General features: G+C 51.8%; 11 protein-coding genes across 11 annotated transcripts; 7 read left to right on the top strand and 4 right to left on the bottom strand.

The window, feature by feature from the left end:
* Window positions 1-575: 575 nt before the first annotated feature.
* On the bottom strand, window positions 576-1,751 carry MRS44_008154 (uncharacterized protein; the record flags this gene model as incomplete). The annotated part of the gene is made up of 2 exons (XM_046269096.2): window positions 576-1,579; window positions 1,634-1,751. 2 exons carry the CDS (start codon window positions 1,749-1,751, stop codon window positions 576-578), a joined length of 1,122 nt encoding a protein of 373 aa, XP_046133823.1.
* A 1,046-nt stretch (window positions 1,752-2,797) lies between these two features.
* Window positions 2,798-5,115, top strand: MRS44_008153 (uncharacterized protein; the record flags this gene model as incomplete). Its single annotated transcript, XM_046269097.2, has 6 exons — window positions 2,798-2,906; window positions 3,167-3,508; window positions 3,793-4,329; window positions 4,379-4,817; window positions 4,868-5,037; window positions 5,090-5,115. The coding sequence occupies 6 exons, from the start codon at window positions 2,798-2,800 to the stop codon at window positions 5,113-5,115; spliced, it is 1,623 nt and encodes a 540-aa protein (XP_046133824.2).
* Window positions 5,116-5,909: 794 nt separating this feature from the next.
* MRS44_008152 (uncharacterized protein) lies at window positions 5,910-7,549 on the top strand (the record flags this gene model as incomplete). The annotated part of the gene is made up of 4 exons (XM_065620801.1): window positions 5,910-5,985; window positions 6,149-6,195; window positions 6,446-6,571; window positions 6,626-7,549. 4 exons carry the CDS (start codon window positions 5,910-5,912, stop codon window positions 7,547-7,549), a joined length of 1,173 nt encoding a protein of 390 aa, XP_065476873.1.
* Window positions 7,550-8,110: 561 nt separating this feature from the next.
* On the bottom strand, window positions 8,111-9,102 carry MRS44_008151 (uncharacterized protein; the record flags this gene model as incomplete). Its single annotated transcript, XM_046272698.2, has 2 exons — window positions 8,111-8,694; window positions 8,751-9,102. 2 exons carry the CDS (start codon window positions 9,100-9,102, stop codon window positions 8,111-8,113), a joined length of 936 nt encoding a protein of 311 aa, XP_046133826.1.
* Window positions 9,103-11,254: 2,152 nt separating this feature from the next.
* Window positions 11,255-12,701, top strand: MRS44_008150 (uncharacterized protein; the record flags this gene model as incomplete). Its single annotated transcript, XM_046272699.1, has 5 exons — window positions 11,255-11,400; window positions 11,449-11,593; window positions 11,646-12,008; window positions 12,055-12,202; window positions 12,253-12,701. 5 exons carry the CDS (start codon window positions 11,255-11,257, stop codon window positions 12,699-12,701), a joined length of 1,251 nt encoding a protein of 416 aa, XP_046133827.1.
* A 507-nt stretch (window positions 12,702-13,208) lies between these two features.
* On the bottom strand, window positions 13,209-14,456 carry MRS44_008149 (uncharacterized protein; the record flags this gene model as incomplete). Its single annotated transcript, XM_065620800.1, has 6 exons — window positions 13,209-13,368; window positions 13,424-13,519; window positions 13,574-14,024; window positions 14,089-14,122; window positions 14,187-14,206; window positions 14,273-14,456. 6 exons carry the CDS (start codon window positions 14,454-14,456, stop codon window positions 13,209-13,211), a joined length of 945 nt encoding a protein of 314 aa, XP_065476872.1.
* Window positions 14,457-15,018: 562 nt separating this feature from the next.
* On the top strand, window positions 15,019-17,680 carry MRS44_008148 (uncharacterized protein; the record flags this gene model as incomplete). Its single annotated transcript, XM_046281044.2, has 5 exons — window positions 15,019-15,965; window positions 16,021-16,513; window positions 16,810-17,477; window positions 17,526-17,578; window positions 17,634-17,680. 5 exons carry the CDS (start codon window positions 15,019-15,021, stop codon window positions 17,678-17,680), a joined length of 2,208 nt encoding a protein of 735 aa, XP_046133829.2.
* Window positions 17,681-18,058: 378 nt separating this feature from the next.
* On the bottom strand, window positions 18,059-18,984 carry MRS44_008147 (uncharacterized protein; the record flags this gene model as incomplete). The annotated part of the gene is made up of 2 exons (XM_065620799.1): window positions 18,059-18,274; window positions 18,322-18,984. The coding sequence occupies 2 exons, from the start codon at window positions 18,982-18,984 to the stop codon at window positions 18,059-18,061; spliced, it is 879 nt and encodes a 292-aa protein (XP_065476871.1).
* A 1,068-nt stretch (window positions 18,985-20,052) lies between these two features.
* MRS44_008146 (uncharacterized protein) lies at window positions 20,053-21,269 on the top strand (the record flags this gene model as incomplete). The annotated part of the gene is made up of 4 exons (XM_065620798.1): window positions 20,053-20,093; window positions 20,161-20,824; window positions 20,872-21,111; window positions 21,168-21,269. The coding sequence occupies 4 exons, from the start codon at window positions 20,053-20,055 to the stop codon at window positions 21,267-21,269; spliced, it is 1,047 nt and encodes a 348-aa protein (XP_065476870.1).
* A 563-nt stretch (window positions 21,270-21,832) lies between these two features.
* MRS44_008145 (uncharacterized protein) lies at window positions 21,833-22,573 on the top strand (the record flags this gene model as incomplete). The annotated part of the gene is made up of 3 exons (XM_065620797.1): window positions 21,833-22,054; window positions 22,100-22,383; window positions 22,435-22,573. The coding sequence occupies 3 exons, from the start codon at window positions 21,833-21,835 to the stop codon at window positions 22,571-22,573; spliced, it is 645 nt and encodes a 214-aa protein (XP_065476869.1).
* A 1,409-nt stretch (window positions 22,574-23,982) lies between these two features.
* On the top strand, window positions 23,983-25,170 carry MRS44_008144 (uncharacterized protein; the record flags this gene model as incomplete). The annotated part of the gene is made up of 1 exon (XM_046281045.2): window positions 23,983-25,170. One exon carries the CDS (start codon window positions 23,983-23,985, stop codon window positions 25,168-25,170), a length of 1,188 nt encoding a protein of 395 aa, XP_046133833.2.
* Between the last annotated feature and the right edge of the window lie 983 nt (window positions 25,171-26,153).

Raw genomic sequence — 26,153 nt, 5'->3', positions numbered from 1 at the left:
TGCGCTGTCATGCTACTATTCCTTACTGCCTCGACTCCATCCGGTGAGGCCTCCAACTTCAACCCCGAAGACTCGGGTTCTCGGCCGGAGCAGAGGCCGGATATTTCGAGACCGGGGTTGGAGGCAAAGAGGGTCCCATAGTTCTTGGCTCCGTGCCGATAAGCGAAAACAATGGCTACTAGTATCCTTTTATGCACCCCCGGCGCGTCTGGGACATGGTCTGACGCCTGGCCTGGCTATGCATGCGCTGCAGCAGAGCACTCGCGGCGGCACATGAGGTGCAGCGCACGCCAGGCCAGGCCTTCGACATCAACGACATGTGGATGCTCAGTCATTCTTTCACTCACAAAACAGTGGCAGTGCTAATTGCCAAGAGGCTCTCGCCAAGATGTAGCATCATCACGAAATGAATGCATGCATTCTTGTTCCTTCTGCTTGTACAATGTACAAAGGTATCAACAAGTGGAGTCCAAATTCAATAGGTAACCTGCTTCCCTGCCTACACGGCTTCAACCCATCCCGATTGGATATTGACCTGAAATGCGTCGTCGTTAATCATGGCTCATTTTGCACCCTTAGTCCTCATACACCTCCTCGTACGCTTCCTCGTACGCCTCACGGGCCTCCTCAAGCTCCTCTTGGTCACTACTGCTGGCGTCTGAGTCGTTAGCAGCCGCAAGAGCCTCCTCGTACTCCTCACGAGCTTCCTGAACATCCTCGCGATCACTTGATGAGACAGAGTCTCCATCGGCATCAGTGGGGGGAAGGACGGCAGGGGGTCCGTCCTGGGCGTAGGGGTCGTTGTAGTCGGCGGGAGGTGCCTCACGGTACTCATGGTACTCGTGGTACTCAGTATGTGTGACAGGGGCCGGAGCGGGAGCGGGAGCATTCTCATGGTCGCTGTCGCTGTCGTCAAGGGCATTAGCAATGAGGGCACCGCCTACAGCACCGACAGCGAGACCGCCGGCGGCACCGAGGAGCATGCCAGAGCTGCCGCTCTTCTTCTTCTCGCCGCCGCGCTCGCCTTCGTTTCCGTAGGGGTTGTGGCCGCCGTCCTGGGGAGGGTAGCCGCCGGGAGCACCGTAGCCTGGGGCGCCGTAAGGAGCAGGAGAGCCATATCCGGGGGCACCTCCGTAGCCGCCGGGAGGAGGGGGAGAGCCATAACCGGCAGGGGGAGGAGGAGATCCGTAGCCACCGTAGCCAGGAGAGGGCGATCCGTAACCGCCGGGAGGAGGAGGAGAGCCGTAGCCAGGGGCGCCACCATAGCCAGGAGCACCGCCATAGCCAGGAGCACCTCCGTAACCACCACCATGGCCACCAAAGTCGCGAGATCCATCAGAGGGAGGGGGACCGGGAGGAGGGGCGTGCTGGCCGGGAGCCTCCCACTGGGTGCGACCGGTAGCTACCTCGACATAGTACCAGCGCTGGTGCTGCTGGTCGAACTGGGCAGTCCAGCCCTCAGGCAGAGGAGGCTTGTCGGAAGGAGGCTGGTACGCAGGCTGGGGAGGAGCAGCGTAGTACTGAGCGGGAGGAGGACCTCCCTGGCCGCCTTCACCGTGGTAGCCGTAGGCGCGAGTGCCTGGGGGAGGACAAGTTAGCTAGAGCGGCTGGAAGCGATCAACTCGACACTTACCCTCGGCGGGAGGGGGAGGAGGAGCCTGGGACTGAGATTCGTCCTTCTTCTCGTCCTTGTCCTTATCACCGATTCCGAAGTTCTCGAGCTCCTTGGTAAGCTTCTTGAAGAAAGACATGGTTGAGAGTGACCTCGGAGAGGTGGGAGGTGATGCCGAAAGGCTTGGTTGAAGGATGTGCAGAAGGGAAGATGCGGAAGAAGAGGAAGAGGAGAGAGAATGGAGATGAGAGGGAAAAATAAACAGAGGAGAGGCGGAGGGATTTATGTTTATATGGCGAAAGGCCTGAGGTGCAAGGCGCGAGGAGTGAACAGCTGGTTGTCACTGGCAGGCACTGGCCGTTGGTGAATACAGGCAGGCGCATGCAACACAAGGAAGGAAAGATGGACCCGTTCAGTTATCGTCAGTCGTGACGACTTGGCACTGCCGAAACGGTGCAAGGATGGGATGGGGATGGTGGGGTGAAGCGAGTTGTGTCACTGTTTGAGAGAGTCACTCGAATCGATGCATGTCACTGCTTCTTTTGCTTTCCACTCCATCCGTGAATCAACACTGGTGCTGTCGTATCTTGAGCTGTGCCCGTTTAAACCGACCCCTCTACAGGGCAGTCAAACACCGTCTGGAAAACGGTCGGCCGGAAGCTTTGGCCAGTTAATGCCCCTTGCGGCCCGTTCCGGCGGGGCAGCATCTTCTGCCCCTCCATGAAATGAGTTTTAGAGCTTGAGCTTGAGGAGCTCTTTGTCCTCGCAAACATGCTTCTTTTTAAGGGTCTAAAGAGGCGTCATCAGTAAACTCTGAACTGAATTCTGACAGGAACAAGTCCTCACCGGCCCAAACGCTCTCTAGTCTGCAGAAGCGAAGTGTGGATATCGCACCGGCGCGGTACTTGGACGCATGTACACCAAGAAAACCAAACCGCATCTCCACTGGTATATGGTACATGGCTTCCAGTCATCTCCATTGGGCTATGCCTCATCTGGGCCTGACTTGTCTGACCTGACCATGGGCTCTGGACGCTCATGACAAGTGTTGCTCGGCTTTCCCCTCGAAGCGCTCAAATCCCCACTCAAAGCTCATCGGACGTGGTCCAGGAAAGGGGGCGGCATCCATCCATCGCAGCGTGCTGTGTTGATACATGTGGCGGAGCCTGAGCGCACGTCGCCATAATGTCCGACCATGCCGCCTCACGGAATCAACGAGAGGCAAAAAAACGTGTCTGTAAACACACGGTCATTCAGCATCGTCACCCAGCTGGTCCCGGCGTGACGCCCCGAGGTAAGCGGGAGGCCGCCAGTGAAGCCTCATTTCATCTCCAGAGAGGTTGGGGATGGAGCATCCTGTCGCGGGGCTCCAGAGGGCGCCCACCCGTTCCCCCATCTCGTCTCAGACGTCCCAGTTTCGGTCCCTTGTGATGATGAATCCGTGTCAATCACGTTTCTGATACACACTCCAGCAGTTTATCCCGTGCTGCGACTGCAACGCCAGCATCAGACATGGACTGCGGTGAGGGGGAGGGGCTCTGCTGCAGCGCCAAGGCCTGCCAAGGGACAGCCAAGACCTTGGCGCTGATGTCCACAGGACCACAACAGTCCGGCGCCATCAGGGCATCCAGCGGCAGCCTGCAGTGAGCACCTCAGCGGCCTCCAGCTGGACTCCAGGGGTTTCCCAGGGACTGGAGGGGAAGGTCGGATGGAGTGAGAGCACCAAGGGTCGAAGTGAGGGCCCCGCGTCGACCGGGATCCGAAGGGACCCCTCCCCTCCATCAGCACCTCCAGTCACCATCACTATTCACCACCACGGCCACCACCACCAGCTCATAGCCCGCCCCGCCTCGCAATTAGCGCCCGCTGTCGCTCCGGAGCACCAAGAGCTTCCGCGTGCGTCGTGAGACTGAGTTGAGGCTGCGCTGCCTCCTGTCGCGTCGGTCGAGCCAGTCAGCTCCAGACCAATCTTTGCCCTGCCAGCTCGTCCGGCCTGCCGCCGACCCCATATTGTTGCGTCTCGAGCTTCCCATCTTTCCATCAGGTTCCCTCCTGCATCTTCCTCCTAATCCTGGACAACTCTCCTCTTCCTCCACCTCGAGTCGCTACACGCGCCAAGGATCAACACCACAATCTACCTCGCACATAACCTGCCGACATGTCCTACTACCCGGGTCAAGGCTATCACGGAGGTGGCGGCGGCGGCTACGGCTATGCTCCTCCTTCGGGACCTCCTCCTCCCCAGCACCCTCCTCAGGGCTACGGTGGCCAGCCCGGATACCAGCGCTACCCTCCTCCACGATACCCTCCACCTCCCGGCCTCGACGCGTACGGATACCCGCTCTCACGGGGTCACGGCTACGCCGCCCATGCCCGCTCCGGTCCGCCTCCTCCTTCGGCGCCTCAGCAGTTCGGCCATGGAGCTCCCGAAGGCTATACTTTCCAGTACTCCAACTGTACCGGCCGGCGCAAGGCTCTGCTCATCGGTATCAACTACTTTGGCCAGGAAGGCGAGCTTCGCGGCTGCATCAACGATGTTCACAACGTCTCGAGCTTCCTCGTTGAGCGCTATGGGTATAAGCGCGAGGATATGGTCATTTTGACCGACGACCAATCCAACCCTACGATGCAGCCTACAAGAAGCAACATCATTCGCGCCATGGGTTGGCTTGTGTCTAATGCCCAGCCCAACGACGCTCTCTTTCTTCACTACTCTGGTAGGTCACACCCTTTTGTGACAGAATGCGTCAGCTCTAACTTTGTCAGGCCACGGCGGACAGGTCGAAGACGAGGACGGTGACGAGGATGACGGATACGACGAGTGCATCTACCCAGTCGACCACCAACAGGCTGGCCACATTGTCGATGACGAGATTCACCACTACGTCGTGAAGCCTCTGGGACAGGGTGTCCGTCTCACTGCCATCTTCGACTCGTGCCATTCGGCCACAGTCATGGATCTTCCTTACGTCTACTCCACCAAGGGTGTCTTGAAGGAGCCCAACCTGGCCAAGGAAGCTGCCTCGGGTCTGTTTGACGCCTTCACCGCGTACTCTAGAGGAGACTTGGCTGGCGCTGCGGGCTCCGTTTTCAGCTTGGCCAAGTCTGCCTTTACGGGCGACGACGCATATGAGAAGACCAAGCAGACGCGAACTTCGCCTGCCGACGTCATCATGTGGTCGGGAAGCAAGGATGACCAGACATCGTGAGTATCGCCAAAGGGATTCGCGAACTTTTGCTAACATGTACTCACAGGGCTGATGCTACCATCAACTCCCAGGCCACCGGCGCCATGTCGTGGGCCTTCATCTCGGCGATCAAGGCGAACCCCAAGCAGAGCTACGTCGAGCTCCTCAACAGCGTCCGCGACATCCTCGAGACCAAGTATACCCAGAAGCCTCAGCTGTCGAGCAGCCACCCCATTGGTGAGTGCGCCTATGTGATGGGACCCGAACGAATACTGACTGGTGACCTCAGATACCGACCTGTTGTTTGTGATGTAACGTGATGAAGCGGAACTCGAGGAAGGTTGACACGACACTCTGGGTGTATCTGAGCAAGCGGAAGAGCAACTCTGTGATGACTATCATGACCCTTTGATGAGGCGAATCCTCGAAACGATTCATGATTGAGAAATGGCCGACATCACTGGTGACTGGCGTCGTGCATTTGTTGGCGCAGGGATTGACTGACCTGGAACAATGTTGTGCGGTTGGGGAGGCCCCTCTAGCAGCCACCAAAAACATCGCTAGCTTTCCCTCCGAAGGTGAGGAGCCGGGCAGAAATAGCCACGGTTGGCAAAAAGAATCTCAATCATTTTATAGGAATAGCCCGATGCGGGGGTCGAACCCGCAACCTTGAGATTGTGTACTCGTAAGAGTCTCACGCTCTACCGATTGAGCTAACCGGGCAGAAACCGGATTTGTTGAGTTAGGGGTCTTCAGCTTTGCAATATGACACCTAGCAAGTGCTGCCATGATCTAGAGTTGAAGTAGAGTCCCTTCTACTCTCGAGTTGCCAACGTTTTCCCCATCCATGTTTGCGTATACGATGACAACAGGATCCTCATTTGACAGACTAGTTTTTGGCACCTATTTTGCGCTGCTACGAAGTGTGCTTGTGAGGCTTGTGGGTAATGGACTGGCAGTCAAGACGACGACGTTCTTGAGAAGTTGTGAAGATCGGGGCAGGCAAGCAGAGACTCATCTCAATACGGCAGGATAGAATTGAGAGGTCAACTTGGCTGTCTTCATTTCAAGCCGTAAAAATAATTTCGCTGCCATTGCTATAAACAAGCATGGCAAAGAGCCAACATTTCGCGCATCGCCAATGCAAAACTGCTTCTGAGTCTTGGTGTACAGGAGCCTTTGAGCGTAAGAAAGCGACTTAAGCACGGGAATAGGCTATTTGACAAGAACTTTCCATTTCTGGACAAAGCCTTTGGTGCCCATTATTGTGACGGGATAGGGCCCAAGTGGAAGACAAAGAGTTATCCTTTCGCCTTTTGCATGGCATTGTGCTTATGCACTGAACCAGTTCTGCTTCTCTACTACATGTTTGCCCTCATCCTTGTTCCTTCCCTTGTACGTTCTAAGTGAGGTCTCGGTTTGTTTGTAGTACTTGTTCAGTCAGGCCTCTTCTTTCATACAAGCCGTGTCTTTGAACATGTTGGGGTATATGAGGATTCCCACCCACCGTGTTTCTACCTTTTCTTCCTCTCAGCTCTCGATCAAACATCAACTGGGCCACTGAAAAGAAAGAGTACGTACGGGTTTTACCATCTGAGCATCATGACAAATTTGAAAACCACTACCCGAAGGCGATGGCCCCAAGCTAGAGCCATTCAACCACGATCTTCTTGCCGATGATGTCGAGTTTCTCGAGTTTCTCGGGCACCATGGCATACATGGCGCCATTGTAAAAACAAGAATCAGAGGTCATCTATACGCCATTAAATTTGTAAGTATATCATAATCTTTGACGATGGATTAGTTGCTAACGGTTGTGGAAAAGTTTACAGAGACTGAGCTGGCAAAGCCCGAATACGATGCCGAGGAGTACGAGACGATCCCCATGGGAAAACAACACGAGTTTGAAACACACTTTATCCCATTCTACCAGGAATGCCGCGCCTTTGGTAGACTGAAGGAGGTTAATCGCGAACACCTTGCTGTCAAGGTCTACGGCTACGTTTCGCTCAAGGTGGATCAAGCTCTGGAGCTCAAGATGCGCAACGCCTTGTGGAAGCTTCCCCGTCATCCCAAAATTCCCCCAAGGACCGCCAGATCCATCCTGATTACATCCTCTGAGATCAAAGGTATCGTCAAGGACTGGGTGGAGCCAGCCAAGTATAAGGGTGAGTCGGATATACTATCACACAGGATTGACAGCATTCTCTCCGTCTCGCATTTTCCGCGGATGCTGGAAGAACTGCACAAGATTCATCAATGCGGGATTGTTATTAGGGATATGAGCATCTCTCAGTACGTCAACGGCATTCTCGTTGACTTTAGCATGGCTTGGACTATGCCTCACCCTTTTGGACCCGGCGGGGGCCTTGAACCAGCTTGGACGTTTCAAAGTCTAGCTGCGTGGGATCTCTTCTGCTTCCAGACTAAAGTGATTGACCTGTGGAATAACTTTCTCAGGGGCGCGCTTGATACTAGTCAAAGGGAGTGTCGGCTTCAAGCTTATCCGCACCCTGAGCAGCACAAGAGGCTTCGCCCTCAACCGTTCCGACAGAGACCATTCCTCCCCATCATCAATCAAGACGATGAAGTATTGGATATGATCGAGTTACCCAGGTATGATCCTGGGGCTTTCAATGCTGAGGAGGCTGCCAAGATGGCCCGGGAGCAGAACAAGCGGAAACGGGCTGGTGGAGAACGTGTTGGCCAGGCACAAAAGAAGAGGAAGGTTACAAAGACATACTCTTAGAAGAGGGGTGAAACAAGAGGTAACAAAGGCTGAAGAATGTCCAAACTCTTGCAGTTTGAGGAGGTGGGCACTGGGCAGTCTTTGACCACCCAGTTGGGATATTGTCGGGTTGGTTGTTGAGAAGCCGGCACCCCATGTTTTATAGTAAACCATGATGCGTACAGATTTGCTAGAATACCCACTGAGCCTAATTTTTATCCCATCTTAGATTTACTTCATTGTTAGAGGCTCTTGAGGTATATGGTTTGTTAGGTGCATCTAGATAACAAAGAAGCACCAATGAACTTGACGCAGAAAGCAAGGGTTATTCCTCGTTCTTATTTATTTAGTCCACTTTCTCGGCTTTTTCCAAAGCACAACGGCAATATTTCTTTGTTATCAAGCTAAGCCGCGTCTGTTTTCTCGCCGAGAGACACCGGAGAGTGAGATCCATCTGAGATATATATAGTGAATTCACCGTGCTCTTGAAATTCCGGGGCAGATTCTGAACGCTTTATTCTACTTGGTATTGATGTTGGTGTCTAGAACTGCAAATTACTTGGACTTGTCTATTTTACTTCCTCACAAGGAGTTTTCCAGATCAATCAGACCCTTGAGAGCACCATCCACACCGCCTTCGAACTTGCTCGCATCAACCTGGCCCAGCGGTCTCCGGCTTCGTCCACCGCCATAACCATAGTACCGATCCAGTGCACCCTTGATACCGGCCACGCCCAGCTGAACGAGGGCCCAGTCGGCTCGGCTCAGCAGAGTCTGAAGCTCTTGGCACTCCTTGAGCTTGCCCTCATCGTACAATTTCAGCACGTGCACGTGAACCTTGGGGAGAAGGTTTGCCGCAGCAGCAATGACACCGTGCGAGCCAGCAACGAGGCCGTGGAGGAAAAAGTCGGTCTTGCCAGCAAAGGCGGCGAAGGGGTGACCGATCCGGGGCTCGTGGGCCAGGCGCTGCAACTTGCCCAGGTTTCCGCAGGTGAGCTTGGTGCCAACAATTTTGGGGTTGGCGGCGGCCAGGTTGGTGATGAGGTCAGAGTCCAGGTCGATACCGCCGGTGACGAGGGGGAAGTTGTAGAGGAGGATTGGGATGGGAGAAGCGGTGGCGACGTCGTCAAAGAACTTGGAGAGAACGGGCTTTTGCATGGCTCCAACTGAGTCAAGTGTTAGCACGTTGAGAAAGTAGTTTTTGTATATGAGGTCCTCTTACCAAAGTAACTGGGGCTCAGGACAAGGGCAAAGTCGGCACCAGCCTCGCTGGCCTCATTGCAGAGCTGAATGGTCTCGCGGGTGCTTTGGGCACCGGTCCCGGCGATGACGACAGTATCCGGACGACCATGCTCCTTGAGGACACTCTTTGCTAGTTGAATGACCTGACTCCTCTCGTCATGACTCAAGTGCATGGCCTCTCCGTTTGTGCCCTGGATCACGAGACCAGCAACACCACCCTTGGCTAGACGGGTGAGGTGGGTTCGGATAGAATCAAGATCTAGTGTCTCATCCTCTTTGAAGAAGGCAACGGCAGGGGCATAGATGCCCCGGGGAGGAATAGGTGAAGACATTCTGTGTTTGTGATAAAGGCTGATAGGTCCAGTACAAAGGTTGAGTGAGGGGAGAGAGGCGAGTTATATCTACTTATACCCACATAAAGTCTGCGGCTTAGTGCCTCACGTCAACGTAGTGCCGGGCTCCATGTCAATTGCCTCTTTGAGCCACGCCATGCCTGCATCTTGATCGGCAGAGTCCCGCTCCGGCCACCACGGCCGACCTTAACTCAACTCCCTCCATCAGCCTAACCACCGACGTATATGCCAGATATTCGAGGCTGATATTCTCCAATAAGGATATTCATAAGTTGAGACAAATTTGGGAAAATGAGCTACATCCAACGGAATATGCCTCGTTCCTGGAGCAGACGCGGGGGCAGATGGGGTTGCTCGGATGATAGCCGATTGTAGTGCAGAGCACACCATATCCGTCGGGTACTAACCGACATGCGTAAGTCACGAGAGCAGAAAAGATGGAACTCTATAACTCTGAATCCATTTTCCATTTCTTCAACCGAGTTATAACTGGCTATAATGATGACGAGATGTTTCTAGGATCTATGACATGCGTATTGCTACATATCTACTCAAAGTGCGTATTAAACGATAGGGCGTTCTGACACCTCTTTCCTCAAGTGTTGAATACTGTACTACTTCGATGCAATGCCTATTGAACGGCCGTGTTATTCTCTTCCTGTCCTCAAGCATGCCTGTTTCTCGGAGCCCGGGCCGCTGCCGAGCAATTCGAGGCCGGTCCGGCGTGTTGAACGGCCGATATGTCGGCCCCGCCGCACGATCCACAATGCGAGAACGTCGGGGAGGGGCCCCGAAAACTGCGTTTTTGATACTAACTAGGAAAGATATATCTAAGATTTTATCAAAGGGATTAGAGCAGAGTTTGCATTCAAGTTGCTCATGTGAAGAGTTGTTGAAGATAACGGTACCATAAGGAGTCATCTCTACCAACCACAGAAAGAAGCATGAACTGATAGTAGGCTTCCTGACAACATCACTGCACCAGGTTATAAAGTCCTACCTCATCGTATTCGGCTGTGCTCTAGAACGGCAGAAACCCAACTTGTTAGTGTAAAATTGGGTACCTGTTTGTACTGAGCGCTCCGAGATGCTACATGCGGACGCAACTATTATCTTTTTGTTCCTTCCAGTAGCCATTACCACCCTATAATCAAGTTGCACTAGGGTCATATCGTTCAGGTTGTAGGGCTTTGATATGTCCCAAAGCTCAATCTGGTACTTTTGCCTGGGCTCATTGACGTACAACATTCCTTGCTGTCTATGACCATCGTAAACTACTAAAAAGGAAGAAACAAGTACATGAGTACATTAAGCCCAGCCAGTATTGATAGTTAGTAGTAGGACCAGACCGAATAGTAACACTGCTGCGACTCAATATCATTCTGAAAGTACTGAGTCTTATTGTGTTGTAGAAGGAAAGAATGCGAATCCACGCCCTTGCATGAGAGCATGAGTTTGCGATGGACTTGGAAGTCATCCGAGTCGCTCTCCTTGGGATCCGATCTTGACCTGGCTGAGAGCTGATAAGTAGTTCATGTGAAGAGAAGGCCTGGAGATGTTCGAGGTACTGCTCGTTTTAAGTCAATGAGACCCCTGCAACCACTTCTACGTAGAACTGATTGAAGTGGAGCATAAGGCTGTTGTGCCGAGGAGAAACCAAACTACGAAATACGAGAAGAGGCGGATATACCGTTCGATGATTGAACCGAATGCACTGTTGTATCAGCTAAACATGATTAACACACCAATCAATACTCTTCCTCCCATGATAGAAGAAGTATTATTAGCGATCCGAGCCCATAAACAGCAGTTCGGAGTCTCGTCCCCCTTTGAAACTGTTCCTGTGGCAGAAATAGGCCTGTCAACACCCCTGCCCAGCAGTTCCACCAATCGGCACAACATGCCACCAAACACCGTTCACCCCCTTAATTACCCGAAGGGTAAACATTGGAGGATATTCTAGACCCCGTTCTTGACGGCGAGCAGAGGTTTAGGCTGGTGTTTAGACCATATGCTCGGTAGAGAAAGTTTCAGGGGTCTTTGGGGGTGATACATAAGGCGGTTTGTACGCCACCTTTTTGATCTGAAACATGAGTATCTGGGCCATTTTCTTCCAGTCCATCGTCGAAACATGAAGCTCTCCCTCTCTTTGTTGACCCTCGCGGCTGCTTCCGCAGTCCAGGCTGCTGTTCCTGCGTTCCCCGGAGCCGAGGGCTTTGGCAAGGACGCTGTCGGTGGTCGCAATGGTGGTGAGGTCTACAAGGTGACGAATCTTAAGTAAGTTTAAAACGGACCTGATGCCTTCAAATTTCTAACAATCAATAGCGATTCGGGCAAGGGTTCTCTTCGTGACGCCGTGTCAAAGCCCAACCGGATTGTCGTGTTTGACGTCGGCGGCATCATCAAAATTACTGGCCGCATGGTCGTCTCCAAGAACGTCTACATTGCTGGCCAGACTGCTCCTGGCGGTGTATGTCGAATCCAATTCCGTTCCCTTGAGACATGTGCTAAAGTGTACTTAGGGAATTGTGGTGTACGGCAATGGTTGGTCCTTTTCCAACGCCAACGATGCCATCGTGCGATACATCACCATCCGTATGGGCAGAGGAGGAACCTCGGGTAAGGACGCCATCACCATCGCTGATGGCAAGAACATGATCTTTGATCACGTCAGTGCCTCGTGGGGTCGTGACGAGACCTTTTCTATCAACGGAGCTGTCTCCAAGGTCACCATCCAGGACACCATCATCGCTCAAGGCCTGGTGTCGCACTCTTGCGGTGGTTTGATGCAGACCGACGGAGGAGTCAGTCTGTTCCGCAACCTGTATATTGACAACAAGACCCGTAACCCCAAGGTCAAGGGAGTCAACGACTTCCAAAACAATGTGAGTATCTTGTCAACTCTCTAGGTTCGTGAGGCTAATGTTCTAGGTCATCTACAACTGGGGAGGTGGCGGTGGCTACATTGCCGGAGGAAGTGATGGTGACAGCTACGTCAACATCATGAACAACTACTTCATCTCTGGTCCTCACACCAGTGTTACTGCTTTCACGCGAGGCAACGCCAACTTCCACGCTTGTGAGTGTTTCTTTGCTTGGTTGAGAACAACCTAGACTAACACATTACAGACGTCAAGAACAACTTCTATGACTCCAACCGCAACGGAAAGCTCGACGGCTCCGCCCTCTGCGAGAGCACCACCTGCTACTCCAGCATGGACATCGTCAAGACGCCCTACAACTACCCCGCCCCTGCCACCGCCCGCACGGCGGAACAGGCCCTCAACGTGGTCCTTAGCAGTGTGGGCAACTCGCGAACCCGCGACCAGGTCGACACTGCCCTCGTCGAGGAGGTCAAGACGTATGGAAAGAAGGGATCCCAGATCTCCAACGAGAATGACTTTGGCGGCGTGGGCACGATTGCGAGCGGCAAGGCGCCTACTGACTCGGATGGTGATGGTATTCCTGATGAGTGGGAGAAGAAGAATGGTCTCAACCCCAATGATAAGTCTGATGGTATGAAGATTGCCTCTAACGGGTACACCAACCTGGAGAACTATGTCAACTCTCTTGTTTAGAGGTTTCTTTCTTGTAGCCAGTAGTGTTGGGCCTTTTTACTCCCAGGCCATTTTAAGCTAGTACATATTAACCCATGCATATATCATTAGCCGAACAAAGCTATGTTCTTATGAAAAGCATTAATTTGCATATATTGCGTTATGAACCCATAACTGTATTTGCTCTTAGCTATGTACCATACCTCAGTTGTGCATACACTTATTCTATGTATAGCTATGCCTATTACATGTTGTTCTATCCTGTACTTGCATAGATACCCAGAGTCCGCCAGGTTGTTAACGCTATATCAAGCCGAATATGTAACAGCTGTAGTTCGTGTCTGTATGATAGCCTTTTCAGAGCTAGAATCCCCCTGGCTATTCAACGAACTCTGACGTGCATGTTGCCAAGTGTTCCCAACGTTGGGATCGTATCCCTGGGACGCCTCCACCTTGGATACAGTTTGCAGAGGGTACATAGGGCCATCATCGAAACGTTGGTATCGATCGTGTCTTTGGTTGCCGGTGCTATCGCTCCGATAGTTGGTGGGGCGCTAGGGTTGGAGAATGCAGGGCCGCTCTTGGTCGCGGGATCGGTCGTGCCGAGGATTCGGGGGAAATGTGCTTGATGAAGGGCTTGACCGTGGGGAGGGCGGCACAGATGCAAGAGAGGTTGGCTTCGGCAAAACTGTTACAGTGTTAGAATGATTTCCATGTCGTTGTACAGTACAAGAGGGGCTTACATCCAAAGGAGTACGGGCCCGCCGCCCCAAGATTGGTCCATATCACCCATCGAGTTGATGAGTGCTATAAGTCTCATGATGGAGGTGAATACGGTCCTATTGCATGACTCTTAGCTCTGTCTCCTACACACGCGGCTGTATGCGACTTACACTCCACCAACAGCGAAGAAACAGATCAATCCAACCTTCTGCCTCATCGATATCTGAAGCGGTATGACGACTGGGATGGGGATCGCGAGCACCATGAGATCCGTAATGGCTCCCAGAGCTGCCGTGGCCTTGTATACTGCATTTCTATCAATGCACTTCGGATTCGTATAGGTGATGTCCCACGCCGCTCGAGTTGGTTGACAGGGGAAGATAGTGACGAATGTGATGGCTAAGGAGGACCCGATTACCACAAAAGTCGTGAACCAGACGGAAATGCGGAACCACATTTGAGGTGCAAGTCGGCGGTAGACGAGGAGGAGGGCCATTTTCGCACCGCATTGAACGGGGTTGTAGAGGATCGGGAGGAGGTACAACGCTCGAACGAACATGGCGAATTTTGTGATTGGCATTTCCCAGCCATGTGTACCCATTATACCACGAGCAAAGTCGCCTAGGATGAAAAACGTTAGGAAAGTGCCAGAGTTTTTGTTGGGTGGGATAAAGGCGATACTTACGGATAATGAGGGTTTGGAGGACCACCGAAAACACCTATGGGGGTTAACATCGAGACTCGGTCAAGACCACTTCGAGACCATCCAAGAGTTGCACTTACATAGGCGATGCCCAAGCAAGCTTTTGAATGTCAGCAATTATCTGAAGCATCAACATCGGGGAGAAAAGGGGATCAAGCAGCCGTACCATCTTCCAGCCGGAGTGTCTTCTGAATCACGAATCGAACGTAGGCTCGCTGAAGCATGAAAAGAAGTGCAAGAAAATTCCCGACGCCAAAGAGCCAGTATGCCGCAGTCACACTGTTGCGCTGAGGGTTATCAAAGTCGACTTCATAGCCCTCTGGGTGGCGGGATGGCGACGGGGACGCCATTCACGACGGCAGCCATGGTGTTTCCAGATGCAGCAAAAGCTGAATGTATGCAAAAAGACGGACATGGCTGACTTCTCGGAGAGCAGAAGGACTGGCGGACACTACGTAAAACCCGAGACTAAGATTCTTTTAGAGATAGCTTACTGACCCAAGAGCATTTACCTAGTCCTTGATACGAGGGGAAAGGGATAAGTCACGTAGCGTTGGCAGAAGAAACATGGGTTTTTGAAGCGAAGAAACGCTTTGTAACAAGACTACCCCGATAGAGGCAAGGAGTTGCGAGTGTTGGCTATGCAACAAGGGATCCTGGTAGCCAAAGATGGAACGCCAAGATGCGCGATCCAGGGGCAGGCTGTAACTCCTATATCCGAAAGAGGAGTTGATCCTACACGAGGCCTGGTTTAATAGGCTATTTGAGGGGCCCTCAGAAAGCCTATTTTGCTGTCAAGGGGTCAATGTGGATGATAAAGTCCAACTTTGTCCTCAGATTATCACGGCAGATCTCCTCTCCACTCCTTTTTGTCTTACACCTCAACTTGCAATCACTTCCCCAACCTTCACCATGGGTGCTCCCACACCTCAACTAGACATCCCCCAGGCTCAGGGCCTCGTCGCAGCTGGCCTTGAGTCGCGCATCTTGTCCCCCACGGATGCCGAGTTCAAGGCGCGACAAGAGTCATACTGGTCCAACAGCGCAAAGATCAACCCCGCCTGCATTGTCCAACCCCGTTCCCCTGAAGAAGTTGCAACTGTTGTCAAGGCTCTTGTCGCCGCGGGCCAAAAGTTCGCTGTTCGAAGTGGCGGTCATACTAACTGGGCGGGATCCAACAATATCCAAGATGGTGTGACCATTGACCTTGTTCACTTGAACAAGACAACCTACAACGCAGAAGCTGAGACTGCTAGCATCGGGCCTGGCTGCCGATGGCGTGACGTTTATGCCGAGCTCAACAAGTATGGACGTGCTGTTGCTGGCGGTCGTGAAGGCAACGTCGGAGTGGCTGGTCTGTTGCTCGGTGGTGGCAATGCCTTCTTCACAGCCCGTCAAGGCTTCTCCTGCGACAACGTCGTCTCATACCAAGTCGTTCTCGCCAACGGCGACATCATCACTGCCGACAAGGAGAACAACGCGGATCTGTTCCTCGTCCTCAAGGGTGGCTCAAGCAACTTTGGCATCGTCACCGAGTTCACAATGAAGGCGATCCCATGCGACAAGGTATGGGGAGGAATGACCTTCTTCCCAAAACAGGTGATTCCAGGCGCCATCGAGGCTCTGTCAGCATTTACGGACAACGTGCCCAACGACATCAACAGCAACTTGGTCACCATATTTACACATATGCCTGACTTTAAGGATGTTGTTGTCGCTACTCTTTATGCGAATATAGCTGGTGTCGACAAGCCTTCCGCATATGAAAAGTGGCTGGCTCTCCCAGAGATCTTGAACACGGTCAAGATGACGACGATTTCAGAGATGGCGTTTGAGTATAATATCCCTGCCAACTACTAGTAAGTCAAGCCCTGTCATCTTTCGCTCAACTTGAGCTGACTTTTTCCTTTTCAGTGACACATGGTTCACGACCTGTTTCAAGAACGACATCCGCATCATTACAAAGGCGTCGGAACTGCATGACCAACTTGTCCAGGAACTCAAAGAATTTATCCCGGATGGAAATTTTATCACTCAATGCCTGTTCCAGCCCCTACCTGCTCTTTTCGGGCAGCGCTGTGTTGAGGCTGGCGGAAACGTCATGGGCGTCGAACGACAGAAGGACAATGGTATCCTGTTCCTCGCTGTTGTCATGGCCAACACTCCGGAGCAAGAGGCTTTTGCTCGACTAAAGGTGCAGGCGTGGATCCAGCAGGTTCGCGAGTTTGCGGCCACTATCGAAGGAGGCAACCTCGAGTGGACGTATCTAAACTATGCCGACAAGAGCCAGGATCCGTTGGGTAGTTACGGTGTCGAGAATGTCAAGAAGATGAAGGATGCGGCGGCCAAGTACGACCCGAGCGAAGTTTTCCAGAAACTGTGCCCTGGAGGGTTCAAGATCTCGGATGTTAAAGACCCATGAGTACTACATAGGGGTATATTAAAAATACACGGTTGGTTGGCCATGATAATCCTCGTCCGGATTAACAACGTTTCATTCCGCCAGCACAAACCAACGTTTCCAAAACAACGCAGAAATATCCCGTTGGTGCATTAAATACCCTCTTTGACATGTTTGGAGCACGTCATACGACGATCCATGTTTCATCATCCCTGTGGTGCTTTCGTTTCAGGTTTCCGGCAGAGGAAACAAATATTTAAACCGTCCATGGCCGACCAAAGAAACACTGAACACACCTCAAGATACAACTTCTCGTCAAAGAGTCCATTACCATGTATGCCCTTGCCCTCCTTTTTGCCCTACACTCGGTGGGCGTTTCTTGTGATAGCCTGCGACCACCGTTCGAAGAACGCGCTGTGACTGACATCCCTGCGGACTCATTCAACTCTCTTGAGACCTACTGGAACTATTTGTATCCTTGGGGACCTACACATAATGGAGGCGCCCGAATGGATCAAGAGCACGTCTCTGTCAACGATGGCGTCCTCACCCTCACAGCCGAGCCCGTAACCGGCCAAGAAGATCCCATCCACTACCTCTCTGGGGCCATCCACGCCAAATCCACTTTTGCAGTCGTCGCAGGTGGCGGCTACGACGTTAAAGCCGAGTTCATTGCTCCCGTCGACCGGGGCACGTGGCCTGCCTTCTGGCTCAACGCCGCAAGTGGGTGGCCACCAGAGATTGACGTTGCCGAGTGGAAGGGCTCCGGCAAGATCTCGTTCAACACTTTCAACACCTCAGACGAGGTCACCGCTCTGGACATCGACTATCCTGAACCGACGCAGTGGCATTCTGTTAGGGCTGAACTGCGTGATGAGAATGGTGTGGATGTCAGGGTCAAGTTCTTCCTCGACGATCGGGAGGTGACGACACAGTACGGAAGGGAATACATCGGAAAAGGCCTCAGGCTGTAAGTCTTATATGAAGAAGCCCTGTGGTGAAACTAACCGGGCTATAGCATCATCAACTATCAAACCGAGGGATCGTCAGGATCACCTGGACCTACCACACGTATGTTGAGTTGTCACTTTCTTGCCGTGATATGTGCTGACTACGAGAATCACAGCAACGACTTTTCAGATTCGAAATGTCGAGGTTATTAGCTATAACTGAGCAGATCGCTGGGTTTAGAGCGAGATGACCACTATCCAAATGCATCATTGTTGGGACACTCAGAACTTCGTCCCTCTACTTAAACCTGATGCTGGTACATCTGGGTCGGCATATGTGCTTAAATTTACCACTCTGGGATTTCACTGTAGATACTACGATACTGGGCCACCATTTATATGCCAAAATAGGTAGAAGAAAATGTCTAGTGGTGCCTTTCAAGCAATTAGCCACAACACCAAGACGGACTTTCAGTACATGAAAACAAACATCTTGTCTACTGAAGTTATGAGATATAGAAGTTCTTGCCACTTCTACACGCTATCTACATGGTGAAAGCATCTACTCTGCCTCATGAGCAAACAACACTTCTGACAGACTCTAGAGGCTCTGGTCCTTCAACTGTTCCTCTGTCCACTCCCAAAGCTTCCTCGCCATCTCATCATCCAACCCATGCCCCTCAAGTCCCCCAGTCTTTCCAACCGGCTCATAGAACTCGCCGTTTTCAATTTCTGGACAGGTCGTTGCCCAGAGGTGGTTCTTGACACCCTCCGAGATGGGAATGACCACTTTGGGCGCGACCTCAGTTTGTAGCATCTTCATGTGATCGTCTCCAGGCTCACGAGTAAAAGCTCCGTGTCCACTTCACCAGGGTTGATGGCGATGTTCTTGATGTTGGGGATGCGCTTCGCAGCTTCCCTTGCGTAGAGGAGACAGGCCAGCTTGCTCTGTGCATAGCGTAGCGGCAAAGAGGTCTCACTCGTCGCAGACTTGAGTGTTTCAAACTCGATGCCTGCTGGCCCTACATGCCGGAACCCGGCGGAAGAGAGATGGATAACACGGACATCGGCCCCGGTTGCTGCAGTCTTTTGCAGGATGGGTTGAAGAAGCTTAAACAGCAGTGCGTGTCCAAGGTGATTTGTCCCCATGTGGGCTTCGTAGCCATCCCTGGTGAGCACAGGGGGAGCCCCCATAACACCGGCGTTCAGCAGTAAAACGTCGAGTTTATCCTGTTGCTTTAGAAAGTCTCTTGCGGCCGCCTTGATGCTTTCAAAGCTAGAAAGGTCGAGCTCGAGCAAGGATACTTTGGTTCCCTCGCTAGCTACGCTCTTGATCTCATTTAGCGCGCCATTTCCCTTGGCTGAGTTGCGTGAAGTCAAGTAAATATGCTCCGGGGAGTGTTTCGATAGCTCAATGGCAGTGGCTTTCCCGAGACCAGTGTTTGCGCCGGTGATGAGGATGACTTTGCCGCTAAGGGAGGGGATATCGGTAGAGGGGTTGAATGGGTAGGTTTTCTCGGGAGACATGTTAACAAGCAGTTTAGATGTGAAAAGTGATACAATAGGGGTTGTGGAATGGGGCTTTGGGTGGCTGACGAGGTAGATCGCTGATGCGATACATACTAGTCTGGGAAACGGCCCCTTTATATAGGCATCCGTCGCCTCTCAAACTTGAAGAAGTAAATCTCTAGCCAAGAACGGACTTAGGACTGATGTGCTTCCCGAGGCATTAAGCAAGTGTATGGTCCTTCATCATCGCTCAGTTAGGCGAGCCTCGCTGACCAATGAGACACTAGAGAATGCGAGCGGGCCAGTCGTCAACTTCTACCTTTCACGTCCCCATCCTGCACGAGGAAAGGTCATTCGGAGTTAAATCATGATTTTTGCTAGCTTGAGAATGTTTAACTATCGTGAGTGGCCGTGATTCCAACATAACAGGGTGGATAAACTGGCGGCTTCTCCCTAGCCATGCTGCCGTTAACCAGGCGTTCCCGGCTGTAGTTGATATTACATGTCATCTAACAATACTCGAAACGGGAACATGCATAGAGATTATGCATAAAAGTAGGATGCAGTCTTTTCTTTGTGTCTAAAAGTGCTGCATGATCCTCCTCACCCCACACGGCCTTTGTTCGAGTCACGACGAGGTGAACAAAGAAAAGCGATCTTCTTATAACCTCCGTGAGAACTTGTAAGTCGAAGCCCTACAATGAGATCTCTACAATCAGGGATCTGTTACACTAGAAGCCGTTAGAATCATTTGCATAGAAAACTTGGTGTAGATTTGTCCACGGCGCTTCCTTGACTTTAACATAAACATGACTCTTAACAACAGTAGGTAGGCCTACTAAAGGACTTTAGTTAGCTGGAGTTATTTACTTGTTAGTTATTTAGGACTACAAAATCTAAGAGAATCTGCAGTGAGTGATCAGTCACTTTCCCGCCGTTCCGATAGCTTTTCCGCCCCCTCACGGAACGGATAACTAACCGAGCATGGATATATTCAGGTCAGCCAAACTTGGGGCTCGTTATACACCAGAACAACAAACAGCAAAGTAAAACACCATATCTGACAGCTCTCAAAAACGCGAGACAATGACATCCCCAAAGATTTTGTTGCTTGGTGAAATCATTCAGTACGTTCATGGTCTCTTCGCTTTCATGGAGATACAGGGGTGCGTCTAGCTAATATGCCTCATACAGTGCTCTACAATCCTGGCGTCAACTTGCGTCACTAGCCGAGATTGTTGGCCCAGGAGTAGAAACTCGCACCGAGTTTATTGAGAAATGCCGTCAGGGAGGCTTTGACGGCGTTGTGGTTCTGCACCGAATGTACCACAGCGTTGCTACCACTGGCCTGATAGATGAGGAGCTTGTACAGGCTTTGCCAGAGAGCGTGAAGTTTATCTGCCATACTGGTGAGCAGCACACACCCTCGTCAGATTACCTTGTTAACGTCTTTCATGCAGGTGCCGGTTATGACCAGATTGACGTCGCCGCTTGCTCCAAACGGCAAATCCAGGTGTCGAATGTGCCCCAAGAAGTGAATGATTCTACCGCCGACACGGCCATCTTCCTCATGCTTGGTGCCCTGAGAGGTTTCAACCAGAGCATCATGACTCTGCGCAGTGGCTCCTGGCGAGGCAACCCGTCTCCTCCTCTTGGACATGACCCCGAAGGCAAGACGCTTGGTATCATTGGATGCGGAGGTATTGGCAGAAACATGGCCAAGAAGGCAGCGGCTTTCGAGATGAAAGTGGTTTACTACAACAGGACGAAATCAGACGACATCACCGAGGCAGAGTACGTCAGCCTTGATGACCTTCTTGGGTCTAGTGATGTTATTGCTATAAGCCTGCCGTTAAATGTACGTTTCCCTAAGCACATTCCTACTTTTTCTCACAAATATGACAGGCTGCAACGAGACATTTCTTATCCTACAAAGACTTTGACAAGATGAAGCAGGGCGTCGTCGTGATCAACACTGCCCGAGGCCCCATCATCGACGAGCAAGCGCTCGTCGACGCTCTTGAGTCTGGAAAGGTCTGGTCCTGCGGTCTAGACGTGTACGAGAATGAACCAGCGGTGCATCCTGGTCTTGTCGCACACCCGAGGGCCATGCTGCTGCCTCATCTGGGCACTTACACGGTAGAGGTGAGTTTGATTAGTCTACTAACTGGGTGTTGGATGTCCTGCTCACTTCTGGCTAGACGCATGCAAAGATGGAGGAGAGGTGCATTGCGAATGTGCGGGCTGCACTGGAAAAGGGCAAGGTTAACGATTTGGTGCCGGAGCAGCTGGGGGAGTTTTGATGTCTGAGCCAATTCACGGGATAGACGAGAATAATAGATTCGGCCATGGTCAAGATCTTGGCAGCATTTTAAACACGGGGTCTATTCTCCGTTTCATCAAAGTTGTGCAAGAAATCAACCAAGTTTATCCACCTAGGCCTCGTTGGATGAAAATGGCTCCTGCGAGTATGATTTTCAAGCTCCTCACGCAATCCAAGCCAAAGCCACACATGTTCTATGTAATCCAAACTATTTCTCCCATACATATAATGGTAATAAAAAAGTCAGACTGGCTGGTCAAACTTCATTCCAAGCCTCTCCCATGACGTAACTCAATCAGCAAATACCGTCTTGGTCTTGGGTGGCAGTGCCGTTACCCGGATGTGACGACAGCCAAGTATTAAACATGGTGATATTAGTCACTCTGTGGAACCCTTGGGATGAACTCAAAGGACGAACTCCCTGTCCGCCAAGGCCCAGCCAAGACTATGCTTCCGTGTCAGTTATAAACCCCAATTTCCTGTTTCCCTCGGACGAAACATCTTGAACTCTTACAACCCAAATATCGAATTGAAAAAGTCATCATGTCCAATGCAATATGTCCAATGCCCCTGGCGGAAATCATCAGGGATGTCACGGGCAGGAAAGAGGAAACCAACCCCATCAAGAAACTCTACCGTGAGGCATTCAAAGCCGACATTGGGAGATGGATATCGGCCTGCGCCGTCATTGGCCTTGCGGCAGGTTTGCTCTCCAAGCATCCGGGTCAGGAGGTGCTCGCAGCGTCCGCATTCAATCTGGCAGTCGTAAGAACAACCCCTCTGTCGGTCAACGTATGAGAAACCTGACAGCTTCAAAAGGGATCTCTGCACTTCTTTATGCTCAAAGTCCCAGTTAAACCGAGCGGCTCAACGGACCCTAGACCCCCGATTTGGTACATGGTCGTCTTAGCAGCGTCAACAGCGCTGTGGCTGGCTGCATTTATTGTCATTTTCGTCTTCCGAAACCCTAGCCAGCACGACGACTCCGGCATAGAGAAGCGTAGGGCTGGGTTCCTCGACGACGTCGGAACAGGGACGGTGGCCATGGTTGAAAACCTGTCAATTGCGTGTGGTTGCTTTGGCATATGTGCTTTGTAAGTTCCGATTATCAAGGATACTCTGAAGGGTTGTGCTCACTTAAAAAGTCTATTTTGCGTCTATCAATGGTCTGTAGTTCACCGTCTGCTCACGACAAGGTTCAAAAAGAATGAGATGCGAGAGGCGTATCGGAAGAAGAACAAAGCTGAACCCGAGAAACATGAGCGAAATGGGTCAGAGGTGTAGACAGAGCGCAATATCAAGTAAACCCACACTCATTTTGTCTCGATTGCCCAAGTATACAGAAGTGGTGGAAGAAGTAGACTCAATGGCGCCACCGACTTGAGAGGTTGGCCACCCGTTCCCATTGTGAAAGACAAGCATCCTACAAACGAACAGCAAGTTTCAATGGCTTCCTGGCCCGCTTTGGCTTGGCTGGTGGTATTTGCGTCTTACTTTGGCTCGGCCCTCGAGGGGTGCCCTTTGTTGACTCGAGGTGGACAATTAAACCCCTGTAAGTTTGTCGGGGTAACTTGGCCATATCTCGATATTTGAGGAGAAAAGGGAAAACATAATAGGTATAAGAGATAGAAAATAGTGAGTACGAGGTTACTCGCCTTTTACATTTTTATTTTTTTTTTAAGAAAAAAACTTCTGAATTTTCCAGTTGAGAAATTAGAATCTGACTTTTGGTGGCGTTCACCACTTCCAGGGGTTTTACAACGTAGAGGGGTCAGAGATCAACCCAGTTCCCCGTGCTTGGTTTCTGTTGCACTTGGAAACTCGTCATCATTTATAGTGATTGCAAACTTTACTGGCTCGCTCCCGCATAATTGAAGCTTGAGTATAAGCTTCAGTTGTGTCACGGCCGTGTTACTTCTGTTGGGTTGCATTGAAATCCCCGCCTCCTGGCCTCATGGAGCCTTTTGACTTCGCCAAGCACGGGAATAGCCCGGCCGGTCCCCTCAAGTCCTGGCCAAGGTAGAACAGACCCCTTGTCCAACACACCCCCTGGGCCTACGGAAGCTCATGGGAGGGATTGGTCACTTCCACTGACCCTGCCAGCCATGGGTACCTGTTTCGTCTTGTTTGTGGAAGACACGGTCTGTCCTTGCCAAAGTACGGACGCCTTCTTTGACAAACCAACAGAGGAGAGCCATCAGCAAACCTATCACGAGCCGCCCGTTACCTGGCAGCCACTTTGCTATTCTGGGCACCAGACGCCAGCTGTTCGCCTACCACAAGGGACTGTTCTCTGACGCTATCCTAGGAACGGCCAAACCATGTCAGGGGCAACAATGGCATCAGGACGCTGTGCAGTGGAAGGACAAGATGAAGCCCTGTGTGCAAAGTCGGGTTCTTGTTGTTGAGAAAGGAGGCCAGCTACAGACAAAGCGGCGTAAAGGTTGCATGTTGACACCAACTCCATCATCCGAGGGTGAACAGCAATACCATGCCCTCCCAAGTACATGGTACATCGAGGCATCTCCATACGTATAAATAAAGCCCGTATCCTGGAAGATAAGCAGATCATGACAGACACAGCAAACAAGCAAACGCACAGCAAAGCACCTACACCAACCAAACAACACTTTCACACACGACACACGTGGGTTGTTTACTTTCTCCTACAGTAAAATATACTCATCGACACCATGTTGACAATGGAGGAGCAGCGCGAACGGGCCTCGATGGCCCTCATCAGGCCCGTGCCATCGTCCGACAACTTCAAATGGCACTTTAATCACGCCCTGGAGCGATGGGACCCCTCTTTCCGGCAAATCAATGCATCATCATGGATCATCTTTGACAAGGCCATTCTGACCCAGCTGCCCTTGAGGGAGACTAAGGAGGAGTCCAACGACTACGTCGACCGCAACGAGGGCTTCATCTACCGCATCCGTGAGCTCGGAGACGATGAGGCCCGGCCGACCACAACGGCTTCGATACCTGATCGAGGTCCCGTGCGGCCCCGCCATGCCATCCATCCCGGCCAGTACTTCGAGTACCTCATCGGCAGTTCAGGATCCCTCAAGTTCATGCCGGCCAAGGCAGATGCCAAGCATGTCAACCACCATGCTTGGGAGCACGAGAACATCGAGTACGCTGCAAAGCAGGGACCCAAGCATTTCCGCATCCCCCGTGTCATTTACCACACCGAGCTCGAGGGCAAATACTCCATCCTCACCGAGAGAGTCGGCACCTCGGTCTTCGACAGGCCCATGCCGGTCAAGTTCCTGAAGAGGCTCTTGGGCCAGATCACCAAGGCCGTGGGCGAGGTGGCACGGTGGGAGGCCCCCTTGGTCCAGGGTGTCAAGGGAAAGGATATCCAGTGGTGGATATTCGAGCATGTCATCGACACCATCTACTCCGAGGGGCATCGGGCCTCTGATCGCGTCCAGGATTATCTTGCTAGCAAGGGCTTCAACATGTCGCCCTGCGGTTTCCTCAACGGCCATATCGGGCTGGGCGACGTTGGCCTGGACCAAGACTTCAACCTGGTCGGTTTCAACACCTGGATGGAATGCGCCTTCGTCCCCAAGGGATACATCGCGTCGTATGTCCTGGGCCGCATCGATTACGTCTCCCGACCCGGCGATCCTGTATGGGAACTGCCCTCACTTCTCAAGGCAGAGCGGCGTCAGGGCGCTGCAAGCCTGTTCTTGAACCTGATCAGCCAAGGTCTCCCCAATGAGATCGAGTGTTTTGACAAGGTTATAGACGATGAAAATGCCATCAGGGCAACGCACAAGGAGCGTTTGGAGCGCAAGGTCCCTTGGAAGAGGGGCTTCATTTTCCCAGATGAAGACCCTGACTTTCGCCCCGAAATCTTCCCCAATTAATAAACAGGAATGGTGATGGTGCGAGTAGAGAGACTGGAGACGGGGTATTCGACCGATTAGACCGATTGCTGGAGGATTAAGCTCCACATAGGCCAAGAACACTCTTTTATATAGATATGATTCTTCAGATATGACACTCGTTTGGACAAGAACCGAGTTTAGCCTAGCCACATCCAGTAAAGCAACCAATGCGCGATGCCCTGAGATTTGAGTATATTGAACTAGCCTTGAGTGCTCCGGGCCTGCAGAATATCATGGCAGTACGGACTGGTAAACGTTGGACCTAGTCAATGATGGTGAAGATTGACTGGCTCGGAGATGGAGACGGATCACCGGCAGAGGAGATGTGACAGCAAGGAAATAGATGTAAATGAATGAAACCTAGTAAACTCGACTAAAGGTAGAAGTCCCAAAAGAAATTGGGCATGATTGACTCAAGAAGTGAGATGTAGAAAGCGATAACGACAGTGCCTCCAACGAGTCCCAGCCCACCAAATCCCGTTCTGTTCTCTAAAGCCCCATGAGCTTATCAAGAGCCTGCAAGTTGCTCCCCCATCTTCTCCCCGGTGTTCCTTTGGCTCGGAGAGGAGCATTCGAGAGATAGAGCCTGAGAGGGCCCCGCTCCCTTGGCCATCAACTTTGCGTTCCTTAGGCCGAAAACCTGGGGCCGGTATTGCAACTTCATAGAGGTACCCCGAGGACGATTGGCTGGCTCAATTTCCCCGTTTGCTGTGTAGTCGTTTGTTGAAGTTGCAAGCATTAATTAGGGAGAGCCCTTTCACAGCTCTGGCACTGATCGGCGTACCGAAGACTCTGGTAGCAAACGCACCGGTGTCCTTGTGTGGGGGGAACCAAGGGGATCGATGATCCCTGGTTCGATGTCTGCTATTATATCGTCCATCGTGCGGTGATGTTTGATCTGACTGAATGAGATTCAAATCAAGTAAAGGGTGATTCAGAGGGGGACAGCGAGGTCGAGTAAC

Source organism: Fusarium solani (genome assembly GCF_023522795.1).
Source record: "Fusarium solani strain SB1 chromosome Unknown bctg00000004, whole genome shotgun sequence".
NCBI classification, from domain to species: Eukaryota; Fungi; Ascomycota; class Sordariomycetes; order Hypocreales; family Nectriaceae; genus Fusarium; species Fusarium solani.
Note: the sequence above shows the minus strand (reverse complement) of the source record. Positions and strands in the feature narration are given on the sequence as shown.